Source organism: Ctenopharyngodon idella, chromosome 21, assembly GCF_019924925.1.
Source record: "Ctenopharyngodon idella isolate HZGC_01 chromosome 21, HZGC01, whole genome shotgun sequence".
Lineage (NCBI taxonomy): Eukaryota > Metazoa > Chordata > Actinopteri > Cypriniformes > Xenocyprididae > Ctenopharyngodon > Ctenopharyngodon idella.
In genome coordinates this window covers 10,773,066-10,786,476 of record NC_067240.1, presented here as the reverse complement: position 1 = coordinate 10,786,476, position 13,411 = coordinate 10,773,066, and the positions used below count along the sequence as shown (strand labels likewise).

Sequence of the window (13,411 nt, the reverse complement as noted above, 5' to 3'; positions counted from 1 at the left end):
GACTGACAAGCTTCTTTTCTCAGGATGGCTGAGCCCATTCTTAATTAAAACTGATCATTTATCTTAGATGTGTCTGATTAATTAAACAATTAAACAGGTAGTCATGTGGCCAAACATGTTATCCTTCTTATTTGTGTAAGATACAATGTAGAAAGCAAGCTTGTGTGGACTAATTTTCTTCACATAGTGCTTTGTTCACTGTTCTTCACCATTACCCAGGCATCATTTGGAGCTTATATTTGAACACACAAGATAAGGCCACTCACTGCACACTGTCTCACTGATGAAAAGGAGGAATGAAACAACATCATAAGATTAACTTGGACCCTGGGTCTGCAGCCATTTTGCAACCCTACAGGCTCAGATAAAAAGATATGTAACAGCTAAATTAGTTTTCCCAAAGCTGGGTTGTCATGGAGATATGACATGGTTTTTTTCATGTCGCTTGTTTATAAGTCGATCTCATAGTCAAATGTCTATCTGGAATATAAAGTTGCAATAAGCGTCAACTAATTGTTTCCAGATCTGGAACTTTGTTTTAACACTTACGGATAAATACACACACACACACACACACACAAACCATTACTGTACGCTGATGTCCCTATGGTTCCATAAAAGTTGATTTGGCTCATGGAAACAGAAATGTCCAAAAAAGGCAATCAACATAATCTTACAGCTCAGATTCACAGTCCATCTGTCGAGGTCTCTGACCATTGCAATAGAAGGTGTTTTTCCCTGATTGACACTATTATGAAACTTTAACCTCAAATCAGTACTGATTTATTCTGTATTTTTGGTAGAGTTTCAAACTATACCATTACCATTTAATATGTATTAAAATATTACATAAAAATATAAATTATATTATCTGCTGTACAGGCTTCTCAACGTCATGTAAATACTGGAAATTTCAGAGACATTCAGGCCTAAATATGTGAAAATGTTTTAAAAATCATGGATTTTTGAAGTTATGCTCATAATTTCATGACATAGGATGTTATCTGATACGATTAAAAATTCTTTATGCAGAAATCATAAATGACCAGAAAAATAATGGAAACCAAAATGTTGTGGAAACCAGGATGCTCAGGTTTTGATTCGCAGTTAACTGTGAATCCAAACTGTGAACTACATAAGCTGAATTGAATTGCTACAATAACTTCCACGGTAAGCTTTATAAAGGATAAAACAAAAGATGTTTTCTTTTGTATCGTAATTCCATTCACTGAAAGGTCAACTGAGCCAGTAATAGCCCATTTATCACAAACCTCATGACTGACACATTAATTGCAGCAGGCTTGAGAGAACAACTCGGTCAGCATCTCAATGATGTGCAATGAAGTGTCAAGCTGTTTGGACAAACCTGTAGATGCTCTTTATGGATTTATATCTGTAATGGGTTTCAATTAGCTACAAGAATCTTAAAATTATACAGGAGGTTTAGTTGATCTAGAATTCAGAATGGTTATTTAACCAGTAACTATTAGCATTTTTTTTTTCAATCTGTATAGGTAGGTGACTTATTCTGTTGGGTGTGGAAGATGAGTTGGATTGTTTGAATCAGTAATAAGGCATCCCAGAGTTCATGAGAAGAGTCAGATTTTTCCGTAGGATTACACTGTGTTCATTGTACCGTCTCTTCTCTGTGTAATACAGTGGGGTGACATTTGCATGCTAAACATATCAACAAAAGATAAGGCACATGACAAATTTCTGGTAACCATAGAGTGCGACAGACAGATCTGATGTAAACCATTCCTCAAAGTGTGTGCCATCAGAGGAAACACGCCAGGACGAGTACACAAAGTGCTCCTTTTGTCACCTGAGCATGGCTGTTTATTCAGAAAACCATCCTCTTGTTTGAGTTTCACTGATGTGGAATGTATTTGCTAACAACTCTTTCCCATATTCAGTATATGTTTGGTATCAGTCTCTGGGCTGGAAGCCAAATGTTTGCCTTTTATGGTTATGTAAAAAAGCAAATGTAAGATTCTGGCATGTCAGGAGGATTGTAAAGCTCTCAAGATACAGGATGGGCCAGGCTTTGTGAATCCACTCAGACTAACCGATTCAGGGTGATCTAAAGGCAGTTAAAGCTTGGTTTTGACATATAACGATATTTGATCAAACGAATAAGTACATATTATAACTTTATTATTTATTAGTTACTATATTCTAGTCAAACCAAACCACAAAATATATTTTACTAAGTGTTTCTTACATAAGGGATGTTTAAAGAGGAATTTCAAGCAGACACTGCCATCTAGTGTATTTGTTTGTAATTGCACAACACGTGATATCAGTAAACAGCACTAACACCACTCCACCACTAACTTTCACCACTCGTATAAAATTATGTACAAAGTCGACATTTGTAGACTCTACATTCTAATAAAAATCTGGAAAAAGCTCCCAATGTATTGTGTTATTATGAAGAAATTTTACATATTTATTTTTCACAGGGGATTTACCCGCATTGCATTGTGTTGTGTTTTAGGGTTTAAGGAAATGTCCGTAAACGGATGTCCTAGCAAAAAATTACCAGTATCTTTTCTCTTGTTCTAAGCTTCTTTTTTTTCTTACAGTAAATCAATAAAAACATTTGATAATAATATAATACAATATAAAAATAACATGGCACAACATTTGTAATCATAATAATTATAATACGTTTTTCTTTTTAATTTTTCATCAGGTTTATATTTATTTTTATTCAAATTTATTGTAAAAACAATTTTTAATAGTTTTAGTTAACAATAACAACACTACTACTTATAATTAGCCTATAATTAGTCAACATCTTTATTAAAATTAAAAACTTTTAAAATTATTTTGAGAAGCATTTTATTTGAGTGCCATGTCATTTTATTTATACAGATTTTATTATTCTGTATAATGGTTAAAATCGTAATAATAATTAAAAAAAAACAACAACTTTAAAATACCTTTTTCAAAATGGAAAATGCACCGAGGATGCATCATATGGACTTCCACTACAACAAAATATTCATAATTTAAAAAAAAAGTCAGTTTCTTGCTTGTATTGTTAAAATTAAAACAACTGATATTCGGCGATTGAAGGTTTCTGTTCAGCAGAATCATCAACAAAGTCTGGCTTGTTTGGACCCGTTGGCTTTGGCTGTGTCTGAAAACCTAGTGAGCTACCTACATAGACGGCGATTTTTGGATCGTTGGTCATCTCACAGCTCGGAACGCTCCCAAAAAGATGCCTAAAACTGCTGTAGTAAGGAGCTTCCTAGTTATACACAGCCTTGAGGTCAGTGCCAGTATCACATGTATCAGTTCCCGGCGCATGTGAAGTAGATCTCAAATACACTGTCTAAGAGCTGCGTGTCAAACAACTTTGACTTCCAGCATTGATTTCGGTGACTTTACCTCGTCCTTTTTTCCGTTTGAGACATTATTTATTTTGTTAACATTAAGTTGAAATAAAATGACTGAGCAATCGGCCCTGCTTCTGCGAAAACAGCTAGCAGGTAAGTGGCTAACTGTTAGCGTGAATAGTACAAATCATCTTCATTTTGTTATACTAACTATTTTTTTTTTATCCATACTATCTGTACTTTTTAAACAAAATGGCATAGTGTGTAACGTAACCCACTGTGTCAGTGTTTGTGTAAGAGCTTATGGGCTTCTTATTTCCACTTGTAAAGTAATAAGGTCAGAAGGTTTGGCTAGCATGCTAGCTGAGTAAGTTGGTGAGGTATAAACATGTTGATCACAAAGCTTATACCCTGTATTTAAGAAAATAACCAATTTGTAAACATAGCATTTTATGTTTTAAAATAATGGTATTGAATGGTAAAAAGTAAGTTGTAGCCGGTCATAGTATCAGTTGACACGTGTTAGTATATGCAGTATACATATTTTTGGCCTGGCAAGAATGAAACAATAGCAACACATTTAGGTTTTTGTCTTATTAAATACAATTACATGCATGTTAGTACATGACAAGCTTTATATCTATTTTTACATCTTTATTTCTACATATTAAAATCAATAGTTTTAATGCGTCAAATGATCACAACATTACTAAGGTATTAAAAATAGAAGTGTGATATCTGCAAGATTATTAGTGTTCTTAAAGCTTAGCTTAGTTAAGTTAATTATTTAAGGTTAAGTTAGCATTAGATGACAGAAAATGTAATCTAATAGCCAATATTGGCCGATATAGATTATATATATATATTGTGTGTGTGTGTGTGTGTGTGTAAATTATAATTATTTATATATATATATATATATATATATATATATATATATATATGTAACTTTAAAAATTGAGTTGATGCTTTGTTTTACATCTTACAGAGCTCAACAAAAACCCAGTGGAAGGTTTTTCTGCTGGTCTGATTGATGATGAGGATATCTATCAGTGGGAGGTTGTCGTGATTGGCCCTCAAGACACATTGTTGTAAGTAACCAATCCTGTTACCAGCCATGTGGTGCTTGGGTTTAGCTGTAAGAGTGGCCAGTTGACTAATCTAGTCTTCTGCAAAGCTCAAATCTCTTACAACAAAACTGTTTACTCCTTTTTCTGTTTTTGATTTACAGCGAAGGTGGATTTTTTAAGGCGCATCTCATCTTCCCTCATGATTACCCACTTCGGCCTCCTAAGATGAAGTTTATTACTGAGATTTGGCATCCTAATGGTGAGGCATGTCAGTTTTGGTGAAAACCCTTATAGCAGCTGACACTGATATTATTCTTCATCTCTAACCAGTTGCGAAGAACGGAGATGTGTGCATTTCAATCCTACATGAGCCAGGAGAGGACAAATTTGGCTATGAGAAACCCGAGGAGCGTTGGCTGCCCATCCACACTGTAGAGACCATCATGATTAGTGTGATCTCCATGTTAGCTGACCCCAATGGGGACTCGCCAGCCAATGTGGATGCAGCTGTAAGTTTAGTGATTTTTTTTTTTTTTTTTTTTTTTTTTTTAAATGATAACTGAATCATGTTTTATAATAGGAATCACCATGAAATCAACATTGACCCTATTTACTCTCTTTATATTATAAACATTTCTGGTGTTCTTATGCAATTCATTTATTCTAGAAGGAGAAAATTGTCTTTAATCAAAATAATTCACATTTCATGGAAATGTATAAACTTGCTCAGCCTATGAAATGACTTGCTTTTTCAACTGATAAAAAAAATAATTGTAGGAATTGCAGCCATTCTATAACATTGGCAAATAGACGTGGTAATTTAACATAGATTAATGTAATAATATTTGATTCACTCTGCAGTGTCACATTATATAAAGTTGGCATGAAACCAGTGGTGGATAAAGGTAGTACACAGATCAAGTACTTGAGTAAAAGTACAGATACCCCATTAATATATTACTCCAGTAAAAGTATAAATACTCATTTCAGTTTTACTTGAGTAAAAGTACAAAAGTACTTGATTTTTAATGAACTTTATTAAAAGTAAAAAGCACTGATCGATGAACCCTATATTTATTCAGGCCAGCAGTAGTCAGACTAGTTGGTAGTCAGCAGTAATAAGGAAAAAGCAGACATTAATATATATTGCAAATAAGCAAAATTTTTATATCATTACACACATTACTATACAATATCAAAATGTTATACTTTAATATAATATCAATTTACGTTATTGATAATTCAAGTGAAATAATGTACCATATAGTATTTTAGAAATGGGGAAAAAATTATTATGTAAAAAAAAAAAAAAAAGGAACGCTATGCAAACATACTAGTTTTAGGTATAATTGCCTACCTCATACAGATGGCGACACACAAATGCGAACATGTAAATCGCTGACAGTCATGACCTAAATATGATTTCATTGACAGTAATCATTATTATAAAATTCATTAATAACCATCATTTGCACAAACTCCATGTAATCAGCCCCAATGTTGGAAGAAGTTTCTATCAAATCTCAAACCGATAGGACCAGATTGTTTATACTCGTTGCAGAATAGGCCATTCCAAGATGACACATAAGTTTTTAATACTAGAAGATTTGCCATCATGTTTTTTCTATCAAAACTCTATCATTGAAGCATGTTTTATTAGATTGTGCTGGTTTTAACCCTGTAAGAAACCTCTTTTTATTAAGTTAACTCTTTTGAAGAAAATTTTAACAAAGTTAAACCAAATATAGGGTTTTTAGCAAAACCTGATACCACAGACGCTGGCATGGCGTTAAAAATAAACAAACAAACCATCAGTTGCACACACATTTTACATATTGGCTCTTCTTTAACTGGATCATTGAATTAGTTGTTGACTCAGGAACAGCTGCAACTGGATCAGTCTGATTCACTAACGAATTGTTCAGTGTTATCTGTGAACCAATTCAGCAGGTTCACTGGAAAGAATCTGACATTGTTCTTGTGTCTCAGAGGAGGTGGCGATTTCTTCAGTTCATAATAACGAGGAACGATATGTTTTTATGGAATGTAAAAAGTATGATACTATACTTTAGATTGTTGTGAAGTAAAAGTTTCCCAAAATCAAAATACTCTGATAAAGTACAGATACTTGAAAAATTTACTTAAGTACAATAACAAATTAGAAATACTTTACCTTCCACCAATGCATTTTTTATAAAATAGAAGTATCCCGTAAAAAAAGAAGAAGAAAAAAAGAAGCCAATTTTGATTTCATGGCCATTTAAACTTCTCATCAAAATGTAATAAAACAAATGGGTAACACTTAACAATAACATCTCAACTGTTAACATTAACATGATCTAACTGAGCAATGCATCTCTTTCAACATTTATTAATCTTTGTTAATGTTAGATAATAAAAATAGTTCAGTGTTTGTTCATGTACAAATACAACTTTTGTTTTTAAAAATGCTTTAAATGTAGAAATTAGTATAAACTGAGATTAATAAATGCTGGAGAAGTATTGTTCATTGTTAGTTCATGTTAACTAATGTGATTAACGAATGTTAACAAATGTTGGCGAACAGATAATGTTAACACAAATTTGTCACACATGGATACAGCATTAATAGCAAAAAAAAAGAAAAAGAAAAAACAGTAAAAGATGGATTTGAAAAAGAACCGTTACCATTTAAGTTTCCTTGTCCTGACAGAAAAGTCTTCTCAAAAATTGCCGGTGGATAAATTCAAATCCACCTCTTCTATCCAATTTCACTCTGAAATTGCATTTTAAGTAAAATGGGCAGTAAATGCCGATTCATGTTTTTGTTCTTCTGAAGCAATGACTAAAACCTTCTCATTTGTGTTCGACTTGTAGAAAGAATGGAGAGAGGATCCCAACGGCGAGTTCAAGAGGAAAGTCGCCCGCTGTGTGAGGAAAAGCCAAGAGATGGCATTCGACTAGATGCCCCATCATGGTTACATTTGTTAGTACATATACTCTCAGTTCCCATCTCCATATCTTGAGGTCAAAGACAGACATTTCGGTTTCAGGATTTATTTCTGCATTGATTTTAAAAACCCATTACGAGCTCATATCAATTTAATAGGTTTTTGTGTGACAATGCTTTATCGCCTAAATTGAATTCTAACCAGCCCCCCCTAGATATGCCAGTTACAAACCTTAATAGGGGATCACCTTAATTTTATTCACCAGTTATTTGGGGTTGCACCAGTTATATCAGAGATATCAGAGCAAAGCCTCCGTTGGGTAATTCTTTTTTTCTTTTTATCTGAATGTGTGAGTTATAGCACGTTTTGTTAATGCCGATTTTCCCCCCACCCTCTAGTGTGTCTGAATTATTTATTATCTTAATTATGATAAAATGTACTGCATGACACTTGTGTTTTGACGCTTTTTTAATCTGCCACTGAGCCATCAATTTTGAACAGTTTTTATGCAATTCTGGCGTGTTTTGTGAGTTTATGGTACTAGTAGAGGCTGATGGTCAGAATCGATGCTGATTTCCCCTCCTTACTGACATGTCGGGACAGCCCTATTCCCTTAAAAAAACGACAAAACAATACCACAGATGTCTCTTAAAGGGCCATCTCTTTCTCTGCTGCCTTAAGTTGTTCTCCTGTCAAAAAGGAAAATTGTATTCAGTGATGTCAAGTCCGTCTCAATGTCTATTCACTTTTTGAGCTGGAATCCTCTTTTGGACAAACCAAAAAGTTACATATTTGCATGAGACAGAGAATATTTTTTGTATAAATGGTAAGCTCAAAAGCTGTATTTTTTGTGTATGTAAATATGATGTATTGTACCATAGCTCTATCAGTCATTTGTTTGTGATACCCCACCCCACCCGTAGTTTTGTATCTCATTTATGACTGTATCCTGTTCACTCTTCTGTTCCCGAAGGCCCCATCATGTAATTGCTCATTAAAATGTAGCATTTGTATTACATATCTACCGTTTGTCCTTATGTTTTATTCAGTCTTGTCTTTGTCCTGTTGTTTATGTCTTACTGTATGTCAGTCATGTAAAAAGCAGTTACCTCAATAACTTCTAAGGGTGCAAAAGTTTCTTGGCAACACATCTTGTCAGTGATATTTGTTTGGTCTTGTATACTAATGCAAATTTAACTGTATTGTTCAAAAGACAGAAAACAATGTTAAGCAATAAGTTCTACATTTTCAGTCATGTTGATTTGATTCAGTGGTGTGAAATTCCACAGCTTTACTCCAGTTTGTATGGTCCTTGGTGGCATATTGATTTTTGAGCACTATATGAATGTCATTATCATTTGTTCTTTAATAAGTTCAGATAAATAAAACCATTATTATGAACTCACTACCCACCAAGCAGTGTTGTTATTGTTAACTACTTTTAATCGTTTTAGTTTTCATTAATAAATCTAAAAATATAAATTAGAAATGTTGCCTTGGCAACTAACTGAAATAATTTTAAGTTGAAGTACTAAAATGATGGTAACACTTTACGATAAGGTTCATTACTTAAACATTAAACTATTAACTAACATGAACAATACATTTGTTACTGTATTTACTAATCTTTGTTAACGTTAATGAAAATACAGTTGTTCATTGTTTGTTCATGTTAGTTCAGAGCATTAAGATTTGTATTAGTAATGTATTAGTAAATGCTGAAATTAACATTAACAAAGATTAATAAATACTGTATAAGTGCAGTTCATTATTAGTTCATGTTAACTAATGAACCTTATTGTAAAGTTACCAAAATGACAAACTGAATTGAAAAGTTAAAACAATATAGAAAAATAAGTATAAAAATGACAAAAGCACATGTGCTAAAACTAAAATGAGAACTAAAATATAAATTAATTTGAAATATTAATAAAATTGTATATAAATATTACAAAAATAACACTGTCACCAAGTCTATTAGTAGTATGTCATCATCCATTGACGAAAGATACTGTTTCTCTTCAATAGATTTTTATTTGATCTGCTCCTGCTTTACATGACAGGCTGGAAATCAAATATGCTTGATATCACCAGTAAAAAAACAGAATCGGAATAAACACGCTCGCATACACATTAAAGAAAAAAAAAAGTTAAAGAAAAAATCCATCCACATCCTACTCAGAAGTACCAAGGGAGATCCTGAGAGGTTTGTTACTGGCCAGGTGCAGACAGACTTTTGTTCATGAACTGTTTCTTCACAAAGCACACCCACCACTGTAGAACAAAGACATTTGAATGATTATCATAATCACTTGATTAGAAATTAGTCAAATAACGTGAATCTTATGAAAATGGATAAATTAGGTATATATGGATAATAAAATGGGTAATATATATACACGAAAATCTGAAATAAAAAAATATACAAATATTATGCATAAAGAAAATGAAGCCTATTTTAGCACCATTAAGATTTTTTAAAAATATAATCATATTTCCATTGTGACCTCATTAATATAATGCAAAAAAAAAGTTGAAACAAGTTTTTACAGAGCCCCGCACATGACGTGGGAAAAAAAAATGTATATCGTGGCCATGAATAAACAATTCATTCCCACGACTTAATACGTCAGCACGTTTTAATAATTCCTTCCCTTGTTTTAATTAAATCAAAATGAGGAAACAAATTAGTTCAATGTGGCCACGATTTACTGAAACGAGGGAATGGATTCATAAAACGCAGGAACAAATTCTTAATTAGTGGACATGACTTAACTAAAAGGAGTGAACGAATTCTTAAATAATGGCCATGATATATATTGATGTAAAAAATTATATTTTTGTCAGCGTGTCATGTACAGGGCTCTGTATAATTGTCATGATGAAAATAACGTTGCAAAAAAACCCTAAATAAACGCATAATTAACTTTTATCTTTTTTTTTTACAGTAACAAAACTTTAGAGGAAAATGTCCTTAACTGTCATCAAAATAATGTGACAATACAAAAAACTTAAAACAGCTTCCAAAAAACTTTTCTCGCTTTTCTCAATTATTATTTATTAATTTTTAATTGTAATTCAAATAATTGTCACAATGCAAAGAAAAAAAAACTCTTGCTTTTGTCAATTAACTTGATTTGACTGATAAAATGTAATAATTCCTCACCTTGCTTGGTTTGTCTGTCTGAGGGTCGAACACACGGTCACACAATCTCAGTCCTGTCTCCTGTCGGATTTGTTGCAGGTAAGCCCTCATCGTTTCTGTCCAGGGGAAAAAGACAGTATCTAGATCAATTTGGCAATAGCACTTATAATAAACTCTTCATAAAGTGGATGTACAAATTAATAACACTCAGTAAAGTTTTGACTTCGTTGTGCCATACCTTCCTCCTGTTTGTTGGAGGGTTTAGCATACATTGCATTCAGAGGGAAGCCAGGTTCTCCAGGGATGGGAAAGTTGGTAATTCCCAGTGTGTACATCTCCTTCTCTCCTTGACCCCTTGAACTGCACTAGAAATCATTTATAAGATTGTAGACAGACATTTATGGAGCATTAGCTATGAAGAAAACCAACAACACCTGACAAACGATTAATCACTGAACATTTGAATTATACCATGAATTATACCCCTCCCCAATAGTTACCTTTTGGAGCTTCTTCAGGCATTCAGAGATGTAAAGAGTGGTGTAGATCAAAGTTCGATCAGCCTCATTCTATCAAAATTAAAGAAATAAATACTTCATTTATTCATATACTGGTTATATGCCTGCTTTATACAATACAGATTGTCAAAGCAGCTTCACAGTAATAGGAAAATAACAGTGTTATTGTTGCAGAGTTCATCAATTATGAAACATTCAATTTTAGCTATAAAGTAGCTCTACAGAAGACAATAGTGTCATTATTCAACTCAATTCAGTTCATTAACAGTGTCAAATGTTTCAAAGTTCATCAGTTATTAAATTCCATTCTCTCTTTTTTTTCGTTTTGTTTAAATACATGAGTTCTTGTAATCTTTAATCAGAATAGCTTCCCCTCCATTTTGCAGTGATGATGTGTTTACTGGCGTGAGGGTGGGACAACCTGTTACTCACATAACTTCACAGCAATAAAGCACAATAAAGCCCATTTTCAGTGGCACTGGTTCCAACATTTTTTTGGGATTTTAAAATAATCTTTGTTAAAGAATTATAAGCCATGAACCAAGCCAATCAGCTACTAGGTGAATCACAACACTGCAAACTTTGAAGCAAAAACGTTTTTGAAAATTGGACAAAAAGACAAAGGTACAACAGTTCTATTCCATGAAATATGACAATATATGCATATATATTTCAGTATTTTGAGAGCACTGAGATCGACTTCATTACATGGGAGTGGGCAGAAATTTTCTGTACAGCATTATGGGTAATGTAGTTTTTCACCAGGAATTCCACTGTTAAACATTATTATTTTAAAAACAGTCTGAAATAATGCAGGCTGATGGCTTCAGCCGAGGCAAATGCCATGTTATCATTTAAAATCAATTTCTATATGAAGAAAAAAATGAATGGAGTTTATACTTCTGGAACCCAACTGTTGTGCACTATAGCAGGGGTGTCAAACTCACATCCACATCCATGCAGAGTTTAGCTTCAACCCTAATTAAACACATCCTGATCCAGCTAATCATGTCCTTCAGACTTATTTGAAAACTACAAATATGCGTGTTGGAGCAGGGTTGGAACTAATCTCTGCAGGGCTGTGGCCCTCCAGGAGTATGACACCCCTGCTCTAATGCAAACTACAACGATCCAATAAATTCCTGATGGACAAAATCAAGTCATGTCCTACATTTTTTCTTGTTCAAGAAGCTGTTTCACTTGGATATATAGGCCTACGTCACAATAGGGAAGAAAAGGCTATCGCAACTTCCATTTCATGCCGACTTTAAAGTGCTCATAAGCATCTGAAATGCAACTAATTAAAATCTGATATTAAACATTAATGTTTTTTTAAAAAAAAGTATATGTATATATGTAAAACGTTTAAATGAGGATACAGAGAGAACCTTTATTCTTCTCTCTCAGGACAGACCTATGAATTCGTGTCAAGGCACGCAAGTACATTTTTCAGGCTCCTGTACACTTCCTGTACAGACATTCACCACTTACCTTAATTTCATAGTTCTTGAAGAAAACATTGGCTTTGAAGTAGTAGATGGCCTCGTCAATGATATCTGTGTCTTTGGCTGAATATGGAAACAGGAAGGAACAACTCGTTTTAAAATACCCTTTACTAATGATGACCATTTAAGGAAGAATCTTAGAGCTCACAGTGCTGTATAAAATCAAGCAAACTTTCTTACTTTCTTTAGGAGCAGGACCCTTGAACTGTGTTTTAAGGGGCAATAACGCCATATTCCCCACCAGTTTGGTGTCTGCATCCATCAGGCTTGAATGGTAAGCCTGAAGAGAGTGGGAGATTACATAAAATGCAAGAGTCAAACAGAACTACTTCTTTAATACAGCAAATTTGTTTTTGTTTTTTTTAAATGACCAATATCTGAAGAGAATCAGTGATCATTGCACTAAATGGAAATGAGGAAATCCAGTTGTTTGCATCATGAACAGATGCAACAAATCAGCAACAAATTTCTGACACTTTCACATATATAAAGCATAAAGACCAAAACATAATAAAATACGACGTCCTTGTAAAACTGTTAGACTGTTACATTTCTAAAAAAAAAAAAATAGCCAGTGTAAGATGATGTATAGGTTAGCTCTATGGCTAATAATGCTAAAATATTTTTGTTAGCTCCAGCTCTAAAACGTGACACAACAACTGCTCATGAAGCAAAAAACTGCGCTTATCGTTTAAATTGTAACGTTTGATAATTTCTTACCGGCATTTTGGTACAATACGTCCCAAATCTAGCTGGCAAAAAATGAATATGTCAGCGCTGCGAGGTGCCGCTTCCGCTGTCCCACCCTACACAGATACAGGAAGTTCCAAGAACAATATCCCGTCATAACCACTGGGGGGCGCCGAATGACACCGGCTTTGCTACTTGCTACTAAA

The 13,411-nt window shown here is 33.6% G+C and overlaps 2 protein-coding genes across 2 annotated transcripts; one reads left to right on the top strand and one right to left on the bottom strand.

Annotated features, from left to right (window-relative positions):
- The first annotated feature begins 3,225 nt into the window (after positions 1-3,225).
- Positions 3,226-8,752, top strand: ube2g1b (ubiquitin-conjugating enzyme E2G 1b (UBC7 homolog, yeast)). The gene is made up of 5 exons (XM_051877497.1): positions 3,226-3,500; positions 4,336-4,438; positions 4,579-4,676; positions 4,748-4,926; positions 7,274-8,752. Exons 1-5 carry the CDS (start codon positions 3,458-3,460, stop codon positions 7,358-7,360), a joined length of 510 nt encoding a protein of 169 aa, XP_051733457.1. The 5' UTR covers positions 3,226-3,457; the 3' UTR covers positions 7,361-8,752.
- Positions 8,753-9,361: 609 nt separating this feature from the next.
- arpc3 (actin related protein 2/3 complex, subunit 3) lies at positions 9,362-13,400 on the bottom strand. The gene is made up of 7 exons (XM_051877495.1): positions 13,236-13,400; positions 12,696-12,795; positions 12,502-12,578; positions 10,993-11,061; positions 10,731-10,857; positions 10,514-10,608; positions 9,362-9,621 (listed from the first exon to the last, which is right to left on the bottom strand). Exons 1-7 carry the CDS (start codon positions 13,239-13,241, stop codon positions 9,559-9,561), a joined length of 537 nt encoding a protein of 178 aa, XP_051733455.1. The 5' UTR covers positions 13,242-13,400; the 3' UTR covers positions 9,362-9,558.
- Between the last annotated feature and the right edge of the window lie 11 nt (positions 13,401-13,411).